The following is a 19685-nucleotide window of genomic DNA, read 5'->3' on the forward strand; positions in this document are numbered from 1 at the left end:
ATGGTTTGGGAGGTACCTATATAAAATCATTCATTATTCCATTAGACAATTTCAAGTCTTTATTTAATTCTTCTTCAGATTTTGTATTGCCATTATTGGTATCAGTTGGTGCCATTAAAGCGGCAGGAAATGGAATCTCTCCAATGATTGGTAAAGATGGAGGATTTAAACTGTATTTTGTAATTTGGTCTCTAAATCCTCCAACCATATCAGCAACTTCTCCTAATAATCCTGTCACTCCCACAGCAAACACCGAATCACCATTATGTTCAGAATTAATCCATTCATGTGGATATTCTTCGGGTCGTTGTTCTTCACTGACATTATCATCAATCTCTTTATTCTGCCTACTAATCAAATCTCTTGATATGATTCTTGTCAACCCATTTTCTTCATCTAATGAATTGGTACTCACCAGATCCACAATGGCACTGTCAATCATCTTGGAATCAACAGTTCTGTTTGGGCCAAAATGATTCTCCACTAAATGTTGAATAACCGGCCATCCATAAGCATTAGCAAATCTCCTACGCACTATTATATTATTGTGAGCATCCGGCTTAATCTTGACAACCACTTTTCTCCACCCCATATTTTTATGATATTCTCGAGCAATTTCCTCTTCGAGCCATTCAAAGGAATCCAATTCGACATCAAGATCCCTTTCTGGTAAATCTTTTTCATAATAAACTTTATCGTGAATTATGACATTTTCTCTAGTTGAGGGATCCACAATATATTTCATTGAAGGAAGCGGTGGTAAAATCAAAGAAGCGGCAGAATCAAGAAAAGTAGAATTTGGGATAGCCTTCCCATCTGACTTATGGTCCTCCACTACTTTATCATCTTGAGTTTGAAATCGTCTATACTCTTGACTTGTTTGTTTTTGAGGCATTAAATAACTTAGAAAAGTTTGCACTGCCAGGAATTTATTTGCCAGTTCAACTGATTCAGGTATTTTCCCTGTTTCATCACTCTGAGCTAATTCTTCTGAATTAATAATTTCTGCCAACCCTTTATAATCCAAAAACATTAATGAAGAAGTTCGTAAGGGAACAATGCCATCATTAATGGCATTGGCATACACGGTTCTTCTTATAAATTTTTTAAGAACCTCGTGAGTAGGGCCAGCTGGTAACAATAACAATAATGGTTTTGCTCCATTTTCCAAATATTTCAATCCTAATTCCTGACCAGTATTACCAACAAATCCTGCCAGTAGCACCCATTTTACCACTAATGGGTTTTCATTAACGACACCTAATAATGGTGACGCCAATGTTATAAAATTGATGGGTTTAATTACATCAAAAAACCAAGGGAAATTTACTTTTAAATAAGCAATAGCAAATGTCTGCACACAGCCACCCAATGAGTGACCAACAAAAGAGATTTTTTTAACTTTACCATTATTGAACAGTTCATTTTCAGTTACTAAATCAATAATAAATTCTGCCACTCTACTACCCAAATATTTGATTCCTCGTTCTGTCTTGCCAATGTTTCCAAAATAACCCTTCACAACAATTTCCTCATTGTCATTTCTTAATTCTGCTATTCGATCAATCTGTTCCTTCAAGTACAACATATCCGAGCTTGCATTCGAATGTAGTCCATGAGTTAATATCACTAAATGTTTTGGCTTGTCAGGGCTCATGACGGGCAAATTCCAAAGGTCTAATGTGTCCCAGTTATATACATGTAATAATTCATTAAAACACCCTATTTTATCTGACAATGGAACTGATTTTTCTGGGAACGATGCTTCATGTAAGATTTGTTTGGATGTCCCAATCATAATTTCAAAATCAATCGATATAGTATTATTAAATATTATTTGTGGCACAACGTCTACTATCCATGAGTAATCTTTTTTCAAAGTATGACATGATAATTGTATGTAAAACGATTGTCCAGCAAGTAATTGAGGTTCAAAAACTGGTTGGTCTGCAGTCACAAAATACTTCACATTTGGGTCATAATCCAGCAGTCGACAATCAACGTATAATATATAGGGTCCAGCTAAATATATTGCTCTTTTCGATACTGGCTCGGTATTTCTAATTTTCACCCATAATGTAGGTGGAATAATTACCTCATCTCCTTCAGCATGTGGTGTGAAATGGATTTTAAATCGCTCAATATCTCCAGCTTTGACTGACTTGACTTGACGATACAAAATCTTGTGTTCAATATTATCCAATTGTTCCTTCGTCATGACTAATGGAATTTTGGAAATTTCAGTTTCCAGTGAACTTTCCAGCATGATTTAGTGTTGTATTTAAGTAGTTGTAGAAAATTTCTTCCCCCAAAAACTAAAATATGAAGTTGACGAAAACGATAATTCCTTCGCTTATATGCAGCTGATTAAGTATTGTGAATAACAATGGTAATTATTAAAAGAAATAGTGTGATTTGGAATTTGAAAGTTGAATGTCTTTGGTTGAAATTAAAGTTGAATGTCAACTCCGTTACAATCAATGGAAGAGCGATTGAGTTAAATTTAGCATGTGAAAGTTTTTTTCTTCTCTCTCCATTGCTTCAATCCAACTTTAAACGAGGGACACAACAATAAAGATAGACAAAAGACAATACAGCAAAAGGATTTCAACGCGTACTTTCTGATTCCATTATCTACGATACTACCATGAGTGGCGATCTTCATAACGATCTTCATCAGATAGAATTAACGGCACATGCTTTACTAAGCGGGTCGCTAGACAATCTCAATGAGAATTTTGAACTGTTGAATCAATCACAACTCATTTTATTAACAAGATTGAAAATTATAGAGGAGAGATTAAGTAATTTCAAATCCATAATAAATGATAATACCATCAATGAAAAGGAATTGGAAGAACAATTTAACAAAATTAAGCAACTACGGAAACGATTGGATAGATGTTTGAAAATGACTGAAAGTATAGAGATGAGAGTCGACAAGCTAGAGGATCAAGTATAACGGAATCATTGCCTCTTTTTTTTTTCATTTATATGTGTATATTTTTGTTTATAAAGGAGCGTGGCTCTTACAGTGGTTATAAGAAATTGATAAATCTATATGGGAACCCAACACCTTTAACACCGAAAATGGATAAGAGCAAACTGAACAGAACAAAGATCAATGAACTGATAGTTGCAACAAGGAACAAATTTGCTGATTGGTTTTTAATTTCCGGTGCACGTTTGACTAAAACAATCACTAAAATACTTAAAAATCCATACAAAAACGACATTATTTGTGTTTCCACTCCAAATTGTGATTGTTGGCCTGGGGCAAAATATTCTGTTCTACCGTCACGATGTTCCATGACATATGGAGTTCCTCTGATTTGGTTAAACATGTATCCAGTAGTAAATAATATAACGCTGATAATTGAAGCAGCGCACCAAATAACTCTTGAAGTAATTACTTGAATAACCTGTTTTGAAAAAATTCTTAACAATAACACTACTATAAACGTTCCAATGGCATTAATGGCAATTTTAGTTTTGTTAACAGGAATGTACAAATTGAATCTATGATCAGTCACTTCAATTAACCAATTTTTCAACAATTCTTTATGGTCACCATGGAAAAATTGATATTCCACTTTTTCTCTCAAGTAATTGTTTGGTCCCAAATGTTTTGTAGGTGGGAAATAAAACATTTTCGGAATGTTTTGTAATTGTAATACTGAAAACAATTTTTTAGAATCTTTAAACTCTGATTTGAAAAAGTAGATGTTCTTAGGTTGCTTTTTCCCATCTTTTTCTTCTTGTTCAGTCAATTCAACTTCAGCTACACCATTTGGATGATCTTGAAACCAAGAATTGGCAACAATAGTATATTCAGGAGCCAATTCACGACATAAAACACAATTGAGATTGGGAGCTTCTGAAGTTAATAATGCAATCAAGTGATAATCTCTTTGACCATTCAATATGTTTTCGAAATTTTCATCATTCAATTCTAACACTTTGGTCTTTCTATTTTTAACAAGTTTTAACAATTCATTGTTTGTAAGACCACCAAGTACTAATGACCACAATGTGACCATAAAAAGTATGATTGAGGTTTTCATTGTAGTTGGGCTAGTGTTGATCAAAGTAAGAGGCACAGTCTGAGTTGAGTTTGATTGAAAAAAAATCCTAACAACCAACCTGTCAATAAAAAAAGGGAGCCGTCGACAGAACGCGGGAAAACCAAAAGTGACAAATTGGACACTTGGACACGCCCACATACACATTTTTTTGCAATTCTATACACGACCATATACAAAACTTAATTACTATTTTAATATCACTTTATTATTGCAGCCAATCTCAACCACACATCTTCCGTATCCAATTTCAAATCTTTCAATTAGTAAAATATACTCTTCTGGCAGTGGTAAAATCTCATGTAAAAACACCCCATATAAGGAATCATTAAATTGTTCATTGATTTGGATTGGTTGTTTAGTTTGGGAGTTGAATAAGGAAGCTCTCATTGCTGGTCGATAACTTGTTTGTAATTCAAAGTCTGACTCTCCATTGAAATAAGCGATCTTTATCTTTACTTTTGAATTATAACCTGTAGTTTCGAATTTTAGTTTGAATCTATTAGTGTTATCCCAATTGAATGATTTTGAGATGTTATACAACCCCAAGAATGGTGGAATTTTTGTGATTGTGATTGGCTCACTGGAATTAAGAACTAGTTGATAAGTCCCTATGCTTCTATAGTATTCTGAAACAACTAATTTATAGTGTCCTGGAGTTAACCTATATGACAGTGATTGGTACGAAGCGTTATAATTTTGATAATTGATCAATTTTGTCTTGTCAAAATTTTGTATTCGTTCTCCCATACTATCACTACTACTATGGAATAAATGGAAATTGATTTGGCCTTGGCCATGCATACCCATAATTAATTCAGTCGTTTGCTTGGCAATGATATCGTATTGTGGGTTATTTATGTAGGTGGACATAGCCCAGTTCCCACCATTGATATCTGAGTTCCATTCTCCATTCACAGTCTCAGTATAGTCATACTTGTATTTCAGTTTGCTGAACATAGCATTAAATGAACTTAGTGTGAATCTGCAAGGTTTATTTGAAGAAATCACAATAGTAAAAACTCCTGGTTTCAATTTAATCAATTGTAAACGATTATTTGTTTCCACAGACAAGTACTTTTTGTATTGCAGAGGGGTAATAATCTTATATTCGGTCTCAAAAACATTCATATCCATCCAATGCGGCAGCGGCAGCAGCAGTGTTTCGGATAAGTGCCGTTCAAGGAGTATCCACGTCTCCTCCATACACTTTATTGTAAATTGTGGTTGGTTGTACGTATTGGGTTTTGCTTGATATAAAAAATAGTGTTGGTAAGGTTTATGGTCTGGTTTCCAATTGACATAGAGATACTTGAAATGATTAAAATTCTTGATTTCCACAACTCTATCCTTAGGGTCGAGCCAAGGATTTTTAACTGTAATTACACCATCTTTTATATTATCTATAACATAATCGTGGCCACTCACCAAATGCAATTGTGAACTTAATTGTTTACTTAATGTTCCAGTTCCAATACCCATGGTGACTTTACCTTGAGTTCTCAAACGCCACAAGTCATCTATGTTGCTTGGTAATTGTCCATTACTCAATTTTATAATTTGTGGCAACCAACCAGACAAAACATAAGCATCATTTGCCATATTTGAGCCTGAGAAATTGTAACCATTCCCCATTATCGTCAAATATGCTTTCTCTATTAGTGCTGGCCAATAAAGTTCTGTATCGCTATATGATTTTATGATCAAATTACGCAGATTCGGCATTATTGGGAATTTGCTATCAACAATTACGTTTCTTAATGCCCCATTAAATCGTAGTGAAACTTTGTACTTTTGGGATGATTTTTGTGGTGTGATTGTGTCAATTATTGGAATATTGGCATCGATTATGGCAAGGAAAGATGAGACAAACGAACAGTTGGGCAAAATATCCTGATACAAGTTTTTCAAGTGAGTGATATCATTGTCCCAATTCAGAATTTCAATATATTCGAATTTGGCTAATTTATTCGGTAGTTTTTCGAATATTTTATTATCATTATCTTGGATTGGGGATATGGTATCGACAAACAATTCATTGTGGGAAGTGAAATTCTCGTTAAACTGTATAACAGGTGGAAAGAAAGTTTCCTGTGTCAATTTTGAAGAAATCCATTCAAGTTTATCGGAAATTGTTCTTGGTTTATCTAATGACTCGTAATGGTTTAATGTGTATTGTGAAAGAACTTTGATCTCGGGTAATGGAGTTGTTTTGGCTATTGAGTTTAATATCTTTATCGATTCGAGGCATTCCTTTTTAGCTTGTTTAGTGTTATCGATAGACAAGTACAAATGACTTTTCTCAAGATGGTGTAGAAACTGCTCTAGACATGGTGTGGGCATGTTAACTTAATGTGAAGCCACTAAGTTTATTGAAACGACCACGCTAAGGTTTTTTTTTTTTTCTCAACTAATTTACATTTTCACGTTGGATTCTATTTGCATTGCCAATGACGAAATCAACTGTCCTATCATCTTATAAACTATTTGCCTTTATATTTATATTTCGACTAGCTAACTCCTTTGCAATTGAAACATTTTTCCAAGCAGATGAGTTTTTCCAAGCTTTGGAACCAGCACATCATTTTGTTTATGGATACGGTTACTTGACCTGGGAATGGAAACAACAATTGAGATCAGCTATACATCCTTTGATCTATGTGTTGGGGTATAAATTAGTAGGTGATAACACAACCCTAGTGTGTATATCTCCTAAAGTAATAAATGCATTGATTGCTGCGATTGGAGAGTATAATCTATACAAGTTTATTATTGTCTACGATAGTGAAAAATTGGCTTGGATCACTTTAATGTTATCGTTGTTCAATCCGTTTAATTGGTATGTTATTACAAGGTCATTTTCAAATAATTTGGAAATGGTTTTCACCGTGTTGGCATTACGGTTTTGGCCATGGAACAAGAAAATTAACGGGCGTTGGTATATCAGTCTAGGTTTTGGATTTGTTAGTTGTATTATACGTCCAACAAATATTTTAATTTGGATCCCCTTAGGTATTTGGTTATTAATTAGTATAAGAATAACTCTTAAGTGGGTTGCATTGTCATTTTTAGAAGTGGTACTAATACTATTGATAAATACTGCACTTGATTATTACTTTTATCAAAAATTGACTTTCCCGTTGTACAATTTTCTTGAGTTTAATGTTTTCAAAAACTTGTCAATTTTCTATGGAACTGCCCCATGGCATTTTTACATTTTCCAAGCCATCCCTTTGATGTTGATGTTATACTTGCCATTAATGATATACGGCTTGAAGAAAAATATACTTTTACTTACTGGGTTATTTTATATTATTGGATTCTCATTAATACAGCATAAGGAGTTCCGATTCATCTATCCTATTCATCCAATTTTGCTTTATTTTACAGCCAGAGGATATGTCAAATTCAAACCCAAATTTGTGCTAATTGGGATTCTTCTTAATATTTGTATTGGATTATTCTTCACTAATGTTCACGAAAGAGGAGTAATTGATTTGACAAAATATCTAGCTACACAACAAACGCCATCAGTCGGATTTATCACTCCATGTCATTCAACACCTTGGCAAAGCTATTTTCATAACCCTAATTTGGATACCAATTCATGGTTCTTGGCGTGTGAACCTCCATTACATTTGAATAAACCCAGTATGGAAGAAATAAGGCACTATAGAGACCAATCAGATCAGTTTTACGATGCGCCTGAACTGTTTTTGCAAACTCATTTGGGTAAAGACTTGCCGAAAACAGAACAATTGGTTGTATTTGAACCGTTAGAACCATTAATGAATGACTACTTGGGCAGAGAGTATTATGAATGCCAAAGGTTTTACAATAGCTTTTTCCATTGGGACAGTAGAAGAGATGGCGATATTATTGTATATTGTAGAAACTAATAAATGTTAGAGAATTTGCAAATAGGAAAATTACCGGGAATAATTGCAAAATTTTGTGGTTTTCGTAAATATTTTGTCCAAATACTGGACCAATTTTTTTTGCATCTTTATCAACAGCAATTCTGATTATATTTACAGTTAACAACAGTTTTACTTATACGAGGCAGTAGCAGTAGAATTAGACTTGAAAGCTCAACTAAAAAAACACTTTTCATATAAATGAACGATGATATTAAGCGAGAATTCACACTTTTCTAGAGGAATCACAGTTACAATTGTAGAGGAAACAGAACTAGTAAAACTAGCACCCAACACTTCTAAACAAACCAATCAATTCAATGGTATAACAAATCGTCTACCAGAAGTTATGCTAATATGAAACATCAATTGACAACATGGACATCAACTGAAGCTTTAACAAATGAATAAAAAAAAAAGCCCATACAATAGACCATTGGTCATAGTTTCATTTGCCCCCGCCCCACTTTTATTGTTGAGTTGAATAATTGTGAGCATCAGCTGATTTTAAAATTATAAATTTTTTTTTTCGTCCATTGTTAATTCTATTTTAGTTTTTTCTTCTCCATCGTCTCCGAATTATTCCGGAAGCTGGTAGCGGATAAATTTTAGAATCATTGAGCCTCTTTTCAATGCCAGATGTTATCTGCAACTGATAGTTAGTTAGTTAGTATAAGACTTAAATTTTCATAAAGGTCATGTGCACGGACAAGCTTATTGAGTGACGAAAAGTCAAATCTAAACTTCTCTAAACAAATTTCAGACAATAGTCCGAAAAAAAAAACAAAACCCATTATTGTCGACATGTCAAAGGATTCAACGGTTGAGATGGAGCCGTCAAATATCCAAAACACTCTTCTTTCAACTAATTTGCCGTAAACTATCTCCATCGTACGATTAAGATAAAAAAAAAACAATTATTTCTTACAATATTTGATAGAGACCCAATGCAAAGCCAGCGAGAAAGAGGAGTATTGGCATTGTTGGGTAGTAGATGAATGAGTAATCTTCTAGCCAAAACAAAATAAACCACAAGAACAGTAGGCAAAACTGAGTAATTGATAGCGCTTGTAGTCTTTGTATTTAAAAAAACCTAATTGTCCAAAAATTGAAAATCATGAGTTGCAAATTTGTTGAAATCACCAGGTAAATAGATCATTTAGCTATATCGCCTTATCATTCTTCGTACAAGAATTATACACAAATACCACCACCACACCACCCAGAATTTTTACACGTGTTTTCTAAATTATTACTTTCCGTGGCCAATCAAATTGAAATTTTTCTTGTTCGAAACGGCAGTGCCTCAAACATTATAGTAGCAAGTATTGCCTAAAGAGTTTCCGTCTCGTGCCCCCCCCCTATCCCCTTTTGTAATTTGCCAAAATAGCTCAAAAAGGATAATCCCGCACTTTTTTTTTCCGAGTTCTCGTCATGCAAGCAAGCTTATTCAGAATTTTCAGAGGTGCGAGTCTCACCACTACCACTGCAGCTGCATCTTTTACAGCAACAGCAACAGCAGGTGCCACCACGGCAAAGACATTGTCTGGATCCACTGTGCTCCGAAAACTGTATAAAAGGACCTATTCATCCCTGGTCTTATCTTCTCCAGAATTATTTTTTTTTCATCAGTTTAACAACAACAAACGTTATTGTCATACAACAACAACAACAAATACAAAAACAATTATGTCTGAACAAATCCCAAAAACTCAAAAAGCCGTTGTCTTTGATACCAATGGTGGTCAATTAGTCTACAAGGATTACCCAGTTCCAACTCCAAAGCCAAATGAATTGTTGATTCACGTCAAATACTCTGGTGTCTGTCACACTGATTTACATGCTTGGAAAGGTGACTGGCCATTGGCTACTAAATTGCCATTAGTTGGTGGTCACGAAGGTGCCGGTGTCGTTGTCGGTATGGGTGAAAACGTCAAAGGATGGAAAATCGGTGACTTTGCCGGTATCAAATGGTTGAACGGTTCTTGTATGAGTTGTGAATTCTGTCAACAAGGTGCTGAACCAAACTGTGGTGAAGCTGACTTGTCTGGTTACACTCACGATGGTTCATTCGAACAATACGCTACTGCTGATGCTGTCCAAGCCGCTAAAATTCCAGCTGGTACTGATTTAGCCAATGTCGCACCAATCTTATGTGCTGGTGTTACTGTTTACAAAGCCTTAAAGACTGCTGACTTAGCAGCTGGCCAATGGGTTGCTATCTCCGGTGCTGGTGGTGGTTTAGGTTCTTTGGCCGTTCAATACGCCAGAGCCATGGGTTTGAGAGTTGTTGCTATTGACGGTGGTGACGAAAAAGGTGAATTTGTCAAATCATTGGGTGCTGAAGCTTACGTTGATTTCACCAAAGATAAAGATATTGTTGAAGCTGTTAAGAAGGCTACTGATGGTGGTCCACACGGTGCTATCAATGTCTCTGTTTCTGAAAAAGCTATTGACCAATCTGTTGAATATGTTAGACCATTAGGTAAAGTTGTTTTGGTTGGTTTACCAGCTCACGCTAAAGTCACTGCTCCAGTTTTCGATGCTGTTGTCAAATCCATTGAAATCAAAGGTTCTTACGTTGGTAACAGAAAAGATACTGCTGAAGCTATTGACTTCTTCTCCAGAGGTTTAATCAAATGCCCAATCAAGATTGTCGGTTTATCTGACTTGCCAGAAGTCTTCAAATTGATGGAAGAAGGTAAAATCTTGGGTAGATACGTCTTGGACACCAGTAAATAAGCAAATAGCTAAATTATATACGAATTAATATTATGATTAAGTGTTTACGTGAGTGCGATATTTTTATTACTATCTTATACAGTTGTATATACTCTATAAAATGAGTTGTCTATTAATTAACGCGATGAATGCTTTCTGGGTTTACCTCTCCAACAACTCTAGTTTACTTCTCAATACATTCAATTGTATTTGATTTGTCAATACTTCATCATTAATCAATTCTATAGTTTTGTTTTTCTCGTTTATTTCCAAATTTAATGCATCAATTTTATTATTCAATTTGTCGTTGATTTTGGTTAATGATTTTATGGTTTGATCTCTGGCATTGATTGTTTGTGTTAGTTTTTCATTATTGATAATTAAATTATTTAAGTTAGTTATCAACTCGGTGTTTTCAAGTTTCAAGTTTTCAATTTCTTTAGAGTTTATTAGATTTGTCAAAGTTTCTGAATTGCTTGATTGGTCCTGTAGAAGAGTATTTGTTGTTGTGGATAATTGATTCAATTTTTGAGACAATTGCTGGAAGGCGTTGAAATATCTAGCATCAATCTCATGGTTTTTTTCCCGAGAGTCTCGTAGATTCAATTGTTTTAATATATCTTGGGACCACTCTTGATTTGAACTCATGGAAATTAAACTGGGTGTTGTGTTGTGGTGTAATGATTGTACCCCCTTTGCTTATAATTGTGTGGTTGAGATAATTCAAATTTACTACAGAGACAGAAAAATAATTTTTTTTGATTTTAAACTTATCTTTAATTGATTACAGACCAACAAAAGAATTAACAACAACAATAAAATAATCTACTAGAGATAGTTTTCTTTTTCCTATATCAGAAATACTAGTCAATATTAGAATCATCATAAGGAGGGCAACTAGGATTTGATTCTTGATTATGACATCCCCAGAAGCCGAATCAACAGATCCTTCCAAAAGCAACAATGATAACAATAGAGAAATAGTGCTACGATCGCATTCTGATAGCACAATTAACCCAAATCCTACACTCCATACACCAACAGAAACACAACAACAAAGTCGTCTTTATGGAACATTCTTTTTTTGGAATAGTCTGACTACACATATAGAAGAACGAACTGAATTGTCAATTGAACAAGCATCAGCTGAGACACCACAGCTACAGCCACCAGAATCACAACCAGAGCAAGTAGCAAACGAGTCGCCACAAGAATTGGAAATTACTAATAATCAACAGCAACTGGATGGCACGACGACATGGTGGAATTTCTCTTCATATAGCATGATATCATATTTCAAGACAACACAAAATACACTTGATGAAGAAACACCGTTGTTGATGCCACCTTCCACATCCCAAACCACAAGTACCAAAGAAGATTCTGATCAAACGGTTACTCAAACTTCATCGTGGTGGAATTGGGTATTCGGATCGACCACACCTGCAGATAATAGTGAAGACGATGAAGATGAATCACATACTTCTAATCTAGAATTATACAAACGTGCTAAACAAGCCATAGAAACATCGAAAGAAGAAATACATTATGTGTTTAAGAAATCAATCAGTCTGGATACTGATATTAGCAATAAAGTTGGATTGAGTGTATATGGCACATTAACGGAAGAAACACCAGTTGAATATAATTGCTCCAAACGGAAAAATCCATTATCACCTAATGAAATATTGGAAAATTTAACAACCACCAAGGAATTTAATAATTCCAGCAACAAGAATATAGGGGTATCGCTGAATCTGACAATTATTCCATGTTTTGACGACAATTATAGAGACATTACCACAATGACGAAATTAAGAATTTTGTTGAAAACATATATCGTGTGTGATGGACTAACCGATACCATAAACGTTCCCAGTGAAAATCATCTATATAAACAAACTCCAAAACATGTTCTGTATTTGAAAAGGAAAAAGATCAAAAAGATAACCATTATTGGAGTGCATTCATTTTTACCCAATAAATTAGTACGATCATTGATGGGGAATCGATCTAGTGGTAATTCCAATACATTTGTGGAAACAGCAACTCAATCAGTTTTATCATGGTTAAAGGAAAATGACAATGAATTCGACTTGAATGATTATGACATAGAAACTCTATCAGTGGAAGGACAGGGGAAAGTGAATGAACGAGTTGAAAAATCGTATCAATTGATCACTAAAAATTGGATCCAAACTCTAGAATCAAGTCAGTTTATATTTTTTGTCAGTCATGGGATTGGTTCAATTATTGCCATTAATTTATTGTCAAAACTATTGACTGAGCATGATAGTGGGATTACTAGCAGAAACAAGTATCTTGGGATGCTATGTATGAATGGAGGGTTTTTAGGTCCCTTTAAAGGATTAAACTCAAGATTAATCATAAGAGCATTCACGCCAATTGAAAATGAAATAATTAATGAGCTATTCCAGTATCAAAATACTAAAAGTAAGTTATCCATACAACTTAATAATGCAATGGATAATTTGATTGAAAATAATGTTAAAATTGTTTTCAGTGGGGTGATTAACGATCCATTTATTCCCTTGTATTCGTCGTTGGCAATACAATTTAGCCACCCTAACATAACAAGAAATATTTATTATAATGACAACAATAATAATATTTACAATATAAGCAATTGTGAAGTGATTCCATTCGTTTCTCAATTGTTGAAGATTATTTGTTTGATGAAGAATTTAGGTTATGATCAAGATTATGATTTGGTTAGAGATTTAAGTGATAAATTCGAATCCTTGACGAGTACAGCAATGGGATATAGTATTAGTGGAGCTTCAACTAATACGACAACAGCTTTTACTGGTTTTGAAAATTCTACTGAAACAACAAATAATACTACAACGAAGTACAACAGTACCATATTCAATGATGACAAGCTTTACTTAGAAGCAATCAGGTTTTCATTAGAAACAACTAATCTAATCGGTAAACAACGAGAATTGGTAATTACAGATTATAACACAATGGAGAGTATACCTAGTGATGGCGATTTTAACTTCTATAATATGTTGCCATGGAATATGAGAAGCTTATTGCACGACTTTATTCAAATCAAACATGTCAAGAGCTATCAGTTAATTGAACAATTAATCAATCAGTTCAACAATGAGTGGGATCCTAGTAGTAAAACCTGGAAGGATATCAAATATTGTTTAGGCGGTCTAGAAGATTTTCATGTTGATGAATTGATCTAATAGTATAACACTAACACATAATGTGTTGTCATCAGGTAAAATAATAATATTTAAAAAATAAAGGGAGCTCAAATAAAGGGGATGATGATTTTGAATTTGGTGCAGATTTGGTGGAGAAAGTTTACCGATACTAAAAAACAAAGGGCTACGAAATAGGCAAGTATTAACGGAAATTGCCAAAGAAACAAAACAATTTAATAACAATTGAAAAGTCACAAAAGTGAACAAGATATACCAAGAATATCTTTTATAGTCTAATAATTAATTAATGTGAATGCCTATCCATGAATACTGTGGATAAGGGTTTTTTTTATAGAGAATTATAAAATGTAGATTCTGATTATCTAGTTGAAGAGAAAATCTATAGTAGATTTGAAAAAGCGAAGAACATGGGGTGCATTTTTTAGGCACCATAGTTGTCGATGTTATTTCAACAATACAACTCTGGAGCAGCAATGAAATACCCGATTGTTTGAAAATAGAACAAACAACCAAGCAATACACAGCATCATTGTTTTTTCTTAATGCAGAGCAGGATCTAGTAATAGTAAGAGTTAGCCAATTATTAGATCCTACAGAAAATGGAACGATGAGGTTGACTAATGGAAATATGGCAAGCGGTGAAATGGTTCAGGAAAAAGATAAAATTAAACGCCTGAACTAAAAAGCTAGAATGAAAAGAGAGTTTTTTCAAAAAAAAACCTCCTGAAACATAGTAATTGTGTAGTTAGTAACTGTAAGAATTTAGTGATAAGTAGCGAATTTGGAAACGATCAGAAGTGATACATCACTTTACAGTTATATTCATGTATATGTAAATAAAAAACCGATGACTAATGTGTGACGACCCTAAGTCATGAACGATTCTTTAGAGTAAATCATATGTTTTCAAAAACTAAATATGAAAATGTTAGAAAAAGAAACAAGGATAAAGCAGAATAGGTAAAAACATGTCTTCAACCATAATGAAAAACTATGCAATTCCTGTGCATTTGAGATTTAAGCGATATGTTGTTACATATGTAATATGCACAACTAAGTAAAGAGCTAAGTGTGTTTTATGCTATATGATGCTGGAAATGTAGTTTTTCACCACACATCAAATGCTTGTAACGAAATGGCCATCTCAAGCGTTCATCGAGAGAGAAATTGAAGAAACTAAAACCAGCCTGTTTTTAATAATACTATAATTAAGCTATACAGGTTCTATAGCAATGAAAATTGGTATCGCCTACACCTAACACAAGAATCATATGATTATTTATTTTCTTGTTGTGAGAGTGGAATGTGTTTAATGTGTGTGAAAACCATTGCAAAAGCAACCAGTAATTCAGGAACATATCATTATTTGCTTCCACAGCTCTTGAAAACGAGTGGCAACATTGTTCAGTGTCTTTGTACAGGTAATGATGTCGAGAGCCAAAGTATAGGTGTGGCTGTTGGAACTAATTTTGAGCCAATATTCTTGTCAAAAAATGGTAAAAATAGTCAACCTTAACAAAAGAAAAAACAAAGAGTTATTGATAAGTCATATAGTACAATCAATATCTATTTTATGCTTTTGAAAGAATGGTTCAAACCGTGACAATAACCGAGATAACCTCCCAGATGTTGTAGTTTTACAGTTTCTTGTCAAATAAGTAACTAACATTGCCATATAAAAAACAACCCATGTTTCTAAAAAAGATTAATTACGTCATAGATAAAAAATAAGTGCTTAGTTATCAAGTTTCACCCCCTAAACATTTGCAAATACGCTATCAAGTATCAATACTCAACAGTCTGAAACAGTTTGACACTAGATAGCAACAATAGAGCTGATTGGTACAAGGGAGGGGGTGTGGCCGCGTTGACAATACAGTTCAATAACCTAGGTACCGTGCGAAGATAATACAGCAAACATAAAAGATATGTGTTATAAGAGAGGGTGCAAACAGACGTAGCAACAATAACACTAGCTCGGTGTTAAGACAATGCGATGGAGAGGGCTTAGGTTCTGGTAGATCTCTCTGCCTTGAGGTGTTCATATACTTGTAGTTATACTTTTCTACCTTCTCAAAAAATACAACACTACTCCAAACTCAAAAGCTTTGTCTTACTCATTAATGGGGTTGACGGTCAAACATACCAAACTCAAAACATATAGATTGAGTTTTGCTGAACCCAGGTTGACCTTTATAAGCATGTAAAAATAGGTTTCTTTAGGGGGCTATGTGTATGAATAAACTGCCAACCCTACAACAAGTACCTCATCTGTTTCATAGTCGTGGATAGATGTGCCTAGAACAGAAAATATAAGCGATAATCACCCCCCGCCCCCAAAGGACAACTTCGAAAGATTTGCGTAGACTGTACCAATGGTTTTCCTAAAACCATTTTAGTTTCAACAATAATATATTGTGCATATGTATCAGCCATCCAGTAAGAGACTAAATACCAAAAGGCGTCATATATTTTTTGCTTGCAAATCTCTTATCACAATATACATTTATTTGCGTAGTTTGAATTTCCGAATATGGCTGTATTTTTTTTTTGATTTCCTTAACTGAAGTATTATTATTATATTTTTTGTTAATTCCGGTGGTGATCTTACATTCAATGATAATCGTCAAAACATCAGATTTAACAAGTCTGGATCCAGGTTTTTTTTTCTTCAAATTTACAATGATTACGACTATTTATTATTTGACCTTAACGGGTTTGGCCGATCATAGTGTCCATCAATTAGAAACACTGAAATTGGCTTATATAATTCGAATAAAGAAGATCCAAGATAATGATGATTCAAATTGTTAGAATTGGCCAATTTTCCGAGCCAAGAAGCAGCAGTGAAAAAGAAAACAGTGTTGCCATTTTTCCATATAAGCACACACTACAAAATAATGACAACAGCCTTTATATTCTATATTTGCTCGTCTAATATCTTCAATGCATATGAAGTTGGTCCTTATTATCAAACATGGAAACTTGTCAATAACTGAAAGAGTCAACTGTCTTTTGTGCCCGCCCTGATAATAGATTTTTGCCTTCGCAACTACGCCAACAAGTACAACTTAAACAGGACATAAACAAAATGGGTAATACAACTGAAACATATAACCTCAAAGTGGGATAATCCAAGTCATTTTAGCCGCTATAAAAGTTGTAAAAAACAACAACACTCAGTATTCAAATCCTATTTTAGTTTGGTTCTAATTGGGTGTGTGGCAATTTGTGGTCAAACTTCAAGTTAGTAGGCAATTTACTAAGGACTAATTGTACCCAATAAGAACACCACACAAAAGTGTTTTGTGCGAGATATTTTACGAACCAAAACATAAAGCAGAAAAAGAGTCGAGAACTTTAGCCAATCAAAGGCATCGTTGTTGAAAGAAAAGGATAGTTTATCATCAAATAGACTTTATTTGCCTTTCTCTTGTTCGATTATAAGAGAATTTTATCATGTTCAACAGAACGTTATCAGTAGTTGACAATTGAAAAATGCCGTTGCAACCAATAAGGTCATGACGCTATTTAAAGTTTAGATTGCTTTCGGAAGAACAAAAAAAAAAACTTGATTGTGTGATAAGCTGCAGGTTATAGTTTCCACATAATAACAAAGATGGAAACTCGGTGATACCAGATTGCTTATTGTTTATTACACCCGTATTTAAGATCCCGTGTAAATTTAACGTTGGACTTTTAGTTTCAATAGTCTTTTTTAAAAAAAGAATGAGACTCTTTAGTTGTTGTATAAGACCAAGGGCCAATGATTATTGTTATGTGTGTGTTTTAGTGTTATCGGAACTTAGTTCCGGTGGGGGAGAGAAAAATAAAAAAAAGCCAAGTTCAGGGGGGGTGGGGGGACGATCAGCTTATGAGTATTTTTATTTTTTTTTAACATTCTTTTTGTTAGAATATTTCTGTGTTGATAATTGAGTTTAACAATGGAAACAATTCAAGATTCAAATTACTGTCCATCTAGATTTTAATGTAAAATAATCTTTTACAAAGCCATTCATGAGACTGAGGTAATATTCCAAAGACGAACCTTATTTTAACTATATAAACTAGAAAATGACTAACTTGACTTACTTTTATGAGAACCAAAAAAGGAAACCTACATCATGTACATTTAAGCAAGACCAACTGATTAAAATTAGTCAAGTTTAGAGTTTTTATATCTTTTACAATGGCAAAAAGAACAAAACTACACGATCTTGTTCAGAGTTTTTTTTTTAAAAAAACCTTTTCATTATTTCTTTTGATTTTATTTTGTGTCAAAAAAAAATGTTGATAATTTGTAACTACGGTGATTTCATCATTATGACTTCTCATTTATATTGCACAAAAATGGCAAACCAATTGGAGTATTCAAGGGCTTCATAACTCAGCATGCATCAGCTTTGTTATAAGATTAGCGATTTCTATTATTTTGCATGGTCTCATTACTATCCATTGCTTGTGATAACTATCAAACATAACCCATTATGAAGTTACCAAGTAACGTCAAAAAAAGGAAGGAGAAAACGGTAAAAAAGAAAAGTGATCCAGACTAATACAGTTTACAATATTGAATAATTTTCCACCAAGCCATATGAATATTGGGTTATTGAAAAAAAATTTTTTTTGTTATCGTGAGATAAAAAAGTATCTACAGGATGAAGGTTGCAAGTTACTTTCACAAATAAAAAAAAGATGGAGAGATTCAAACTTTGAAATTAAAACTGGTGGGTATCCAATTTGAAAACTGTTGCAAATGAAAGGGGGGTTCCATGATTTTTAGGTTCCTGTTGAAGACTATTGTCGTTAAATGTTGAATGATGTATTATAATGTGAGATATGCAAAAGGGTTCAAAGTGTTTGACTCTCTTCCCCTCTCAATGGCTCATCTTCCCCTCCCCCTCTTTACTGTTCTGGGCAGAATTCCATCCTAACTGCAAAACGAATATGGTTATTGTTTTCTTCATCACTTCATTCCCTTGCCAGTAATTGTGTAACATTACTTTCGCTTGCTATTGCTGGATGGTATATTTCCTTCCTTCCAACTACATTTACTTTATCCGAGAACTCAAACTTCAATAAAAACTAATAATAGCTTTGAAGAAAATGGAAATAAATGAAAATGATGGTGGAAATGTAGTATTGACAAAAAAAGTAAACTGATTGAACTAGCACAAAAGTGATATTTAGCATTTACTATTCTGAATTTAGTTATTCTCTTTTTATTGTTCACCAAGAAGTTAAAAGTTGCAGAATATGCGGGTGCTAAAATATTACAAACCAATCTATATAATAGTCAATTTGGTATACTAAGTTTTTCACTAAACATATAAGTCAGCAAACAAAGACAAAAAATAATAATAAAAAGGTGAACTGATAATTGTTAACCGATGCCTTTGTTTCTTGGTATTTGTATTCTTGCATTTGCTCTTACATATATATATATGTGTTTATGCTTATGTAATGTTGCAGTTGGGGGGAAATCACCACACACTCTTGAAAAACAAAGAAAAAAACCCCTGCTATGTAATTACACAAAACCAAGAAAACAATAGGATTATTTTTTTTTGTTTTGTTTCTTTTTTTTTTTATGCGGTTTTGTGAATTTCTTTTTTCTCTTCGGTTCAATTTTTTTTTTTGAAGAGGGAGAGAGGAAGGCAGACAGGACAGGGCAAGACACATAGTACAATAATATTTATTATACTTGGAAGAATTTAGGGAAAAGGAATTCAAGTTTTAGTGCTTCTAGTTTTTGTGTGAAG

General features: G+C 33.7%; 8 protein-coding genes across 8 annotated transcripts; 4 read left to right on the forward strand and 4 right to left on the reverse strand. All coding sequences in view use genetic code 12, as the record gives it.

The window, feature by feature from the left end:
• Positions 1–16: 16 nt before the first annotated feature.
• CAALFM_C505000CA (putative lipase) lies at positions 17–2218 on the reverse strand (the record flags this gene model as incomplete). The annotated part of the gene is made up of 1 exon (XM_716806.2): positions 17–2218. One exon carries the CDS (start codon positions 2216–2218, stop codon positions 17–19), a length of 2202 nt encoding a protein of 733 aa, XP_721899.2.
• A 429-nt stretch (positions 2219–2647) lies between these two features.
• CAALFM_C505010WA (uncharacterized protein) lies at positions 2648–2962 on the forward strand (the record flags this gene model as incomplete). The annotated part of the gene is made up of 1 exon (XM_716807.2): positions 2648–2962. The coding sequence occupies one exon, from the start codon at positions 2648–2650 to the stop codon at positions 2960–2962; it is 315 nt and encodes a 104-aa protein (XP_721900.1).
• Positions 2963–3038: 76 nt separating this feature from the next.
• On the reverse strand, positions 3039–4229 carry CAALFM_C505020CA (dolichyl-diphosphooligosaccharide--protein glycotransferase; the record flags this gene model as incomplete). The annotated part of the gene is made up of 1 exon (XM_716809.1): positions 3039–4229. The coding sequence occupies one exon, from the start codon at positions 4227–4229 to the stop codon at positions 3039–3041; it is 1191 nt and encodes a 396-aa protein (XP_721902.1).
• A 42-nt stretch (positions 4230–4271) lies between these two features.
• Positions 4272–6425, reverse strand: RIM13 (Rim13p; the record flags this gene model as incomplete). The annotated part of the gene is made up of 1 exon (XM_716810.2): positions 4272–6425. One exon carries the CDS (start codon positions 6423–6425, stop codon positions 4272–4274), a length of 2154 nt encoding a protein of 717 aa, XP_721903.1.
• A 107-nt stretch (positions 6426–6532) lies between these two features.
• On the forward strand, positions 6533–7981 carry CAALFM_C505040WA (putative glycosylphosphatidylinositol-alpha 1,2 mannosyltransferase; the record flags this gene model as incomplete). The annotated part of the gene is made up of 1 exon (XM_716811.2): positions 6533–7981. One exon carries the CDS (start codon positions 6533–6535, stop codon positions 7979–7981), a length of 1449 nt encoding a protein of 482 aa, XP_721904.2.
• Positions 7982–9688: 1707 nt separating this feature from the next.
• On the forward strand, positions 9689–10741 carry ADH1 (Adh1p; the record flags this gene model as incomplete). The annotated part of the gene is made up of 1 exon (XM_716812.2): positions 9689–10741. One exon carries the CDS (start codon positions 9689–9691, stop codon positions 10739–10741), a length of 1053 nt encoding a protein of 350 aa, XP_721905.2.
• A 141-nt stretch (positions 10742–10882) lies between these two features.
• CAALFM_C505060CA (uncharacterized protein) lies at positions 10883–11368 on the reverse strand (the record flags this gene model as incomplete). Its single annotated transcript, XM_716813.1, has 1 exon — positions 10883–11368. The coding sequence occupies one exon, from the start codon at positions 11366–11368 to the stop codon at positions 10883–10885; it is 486 nt and encodes a 161-aa protein (XP_721906.1).
• Positions 11369–11637: 269 nt separating this feature from the next.
• CAALFM_C505070WA (uncharacterized protein) lies at positions 11638–13941 on the forward strand (the record flags this gene model as incomplete). Its single annotated transcript, XM_716814.2, has 1 exon — positions 11638–13941. The coding sequence occupies one exon, from the start codon at positions 11638–11640 to the stop codon at positions 13939–13941; it is 2304 nt and encodes a 767-aa protein (XP_721907.2).
• Between the last annotated feature and the right edge of the window lie 5744 nt (positions 13942–19685).

This window comes from Candida albicans, chromosome 5, assembly GCF_000182965.3.
Source record: "Candida albicans SC5314 chromosome 5, complete sequence".
NCBI lineage: Eukaryota > Fungi > Ascomycota > Pichiomycetes > Serinales > Debaryomycetaceae > Candida > Candida albicans.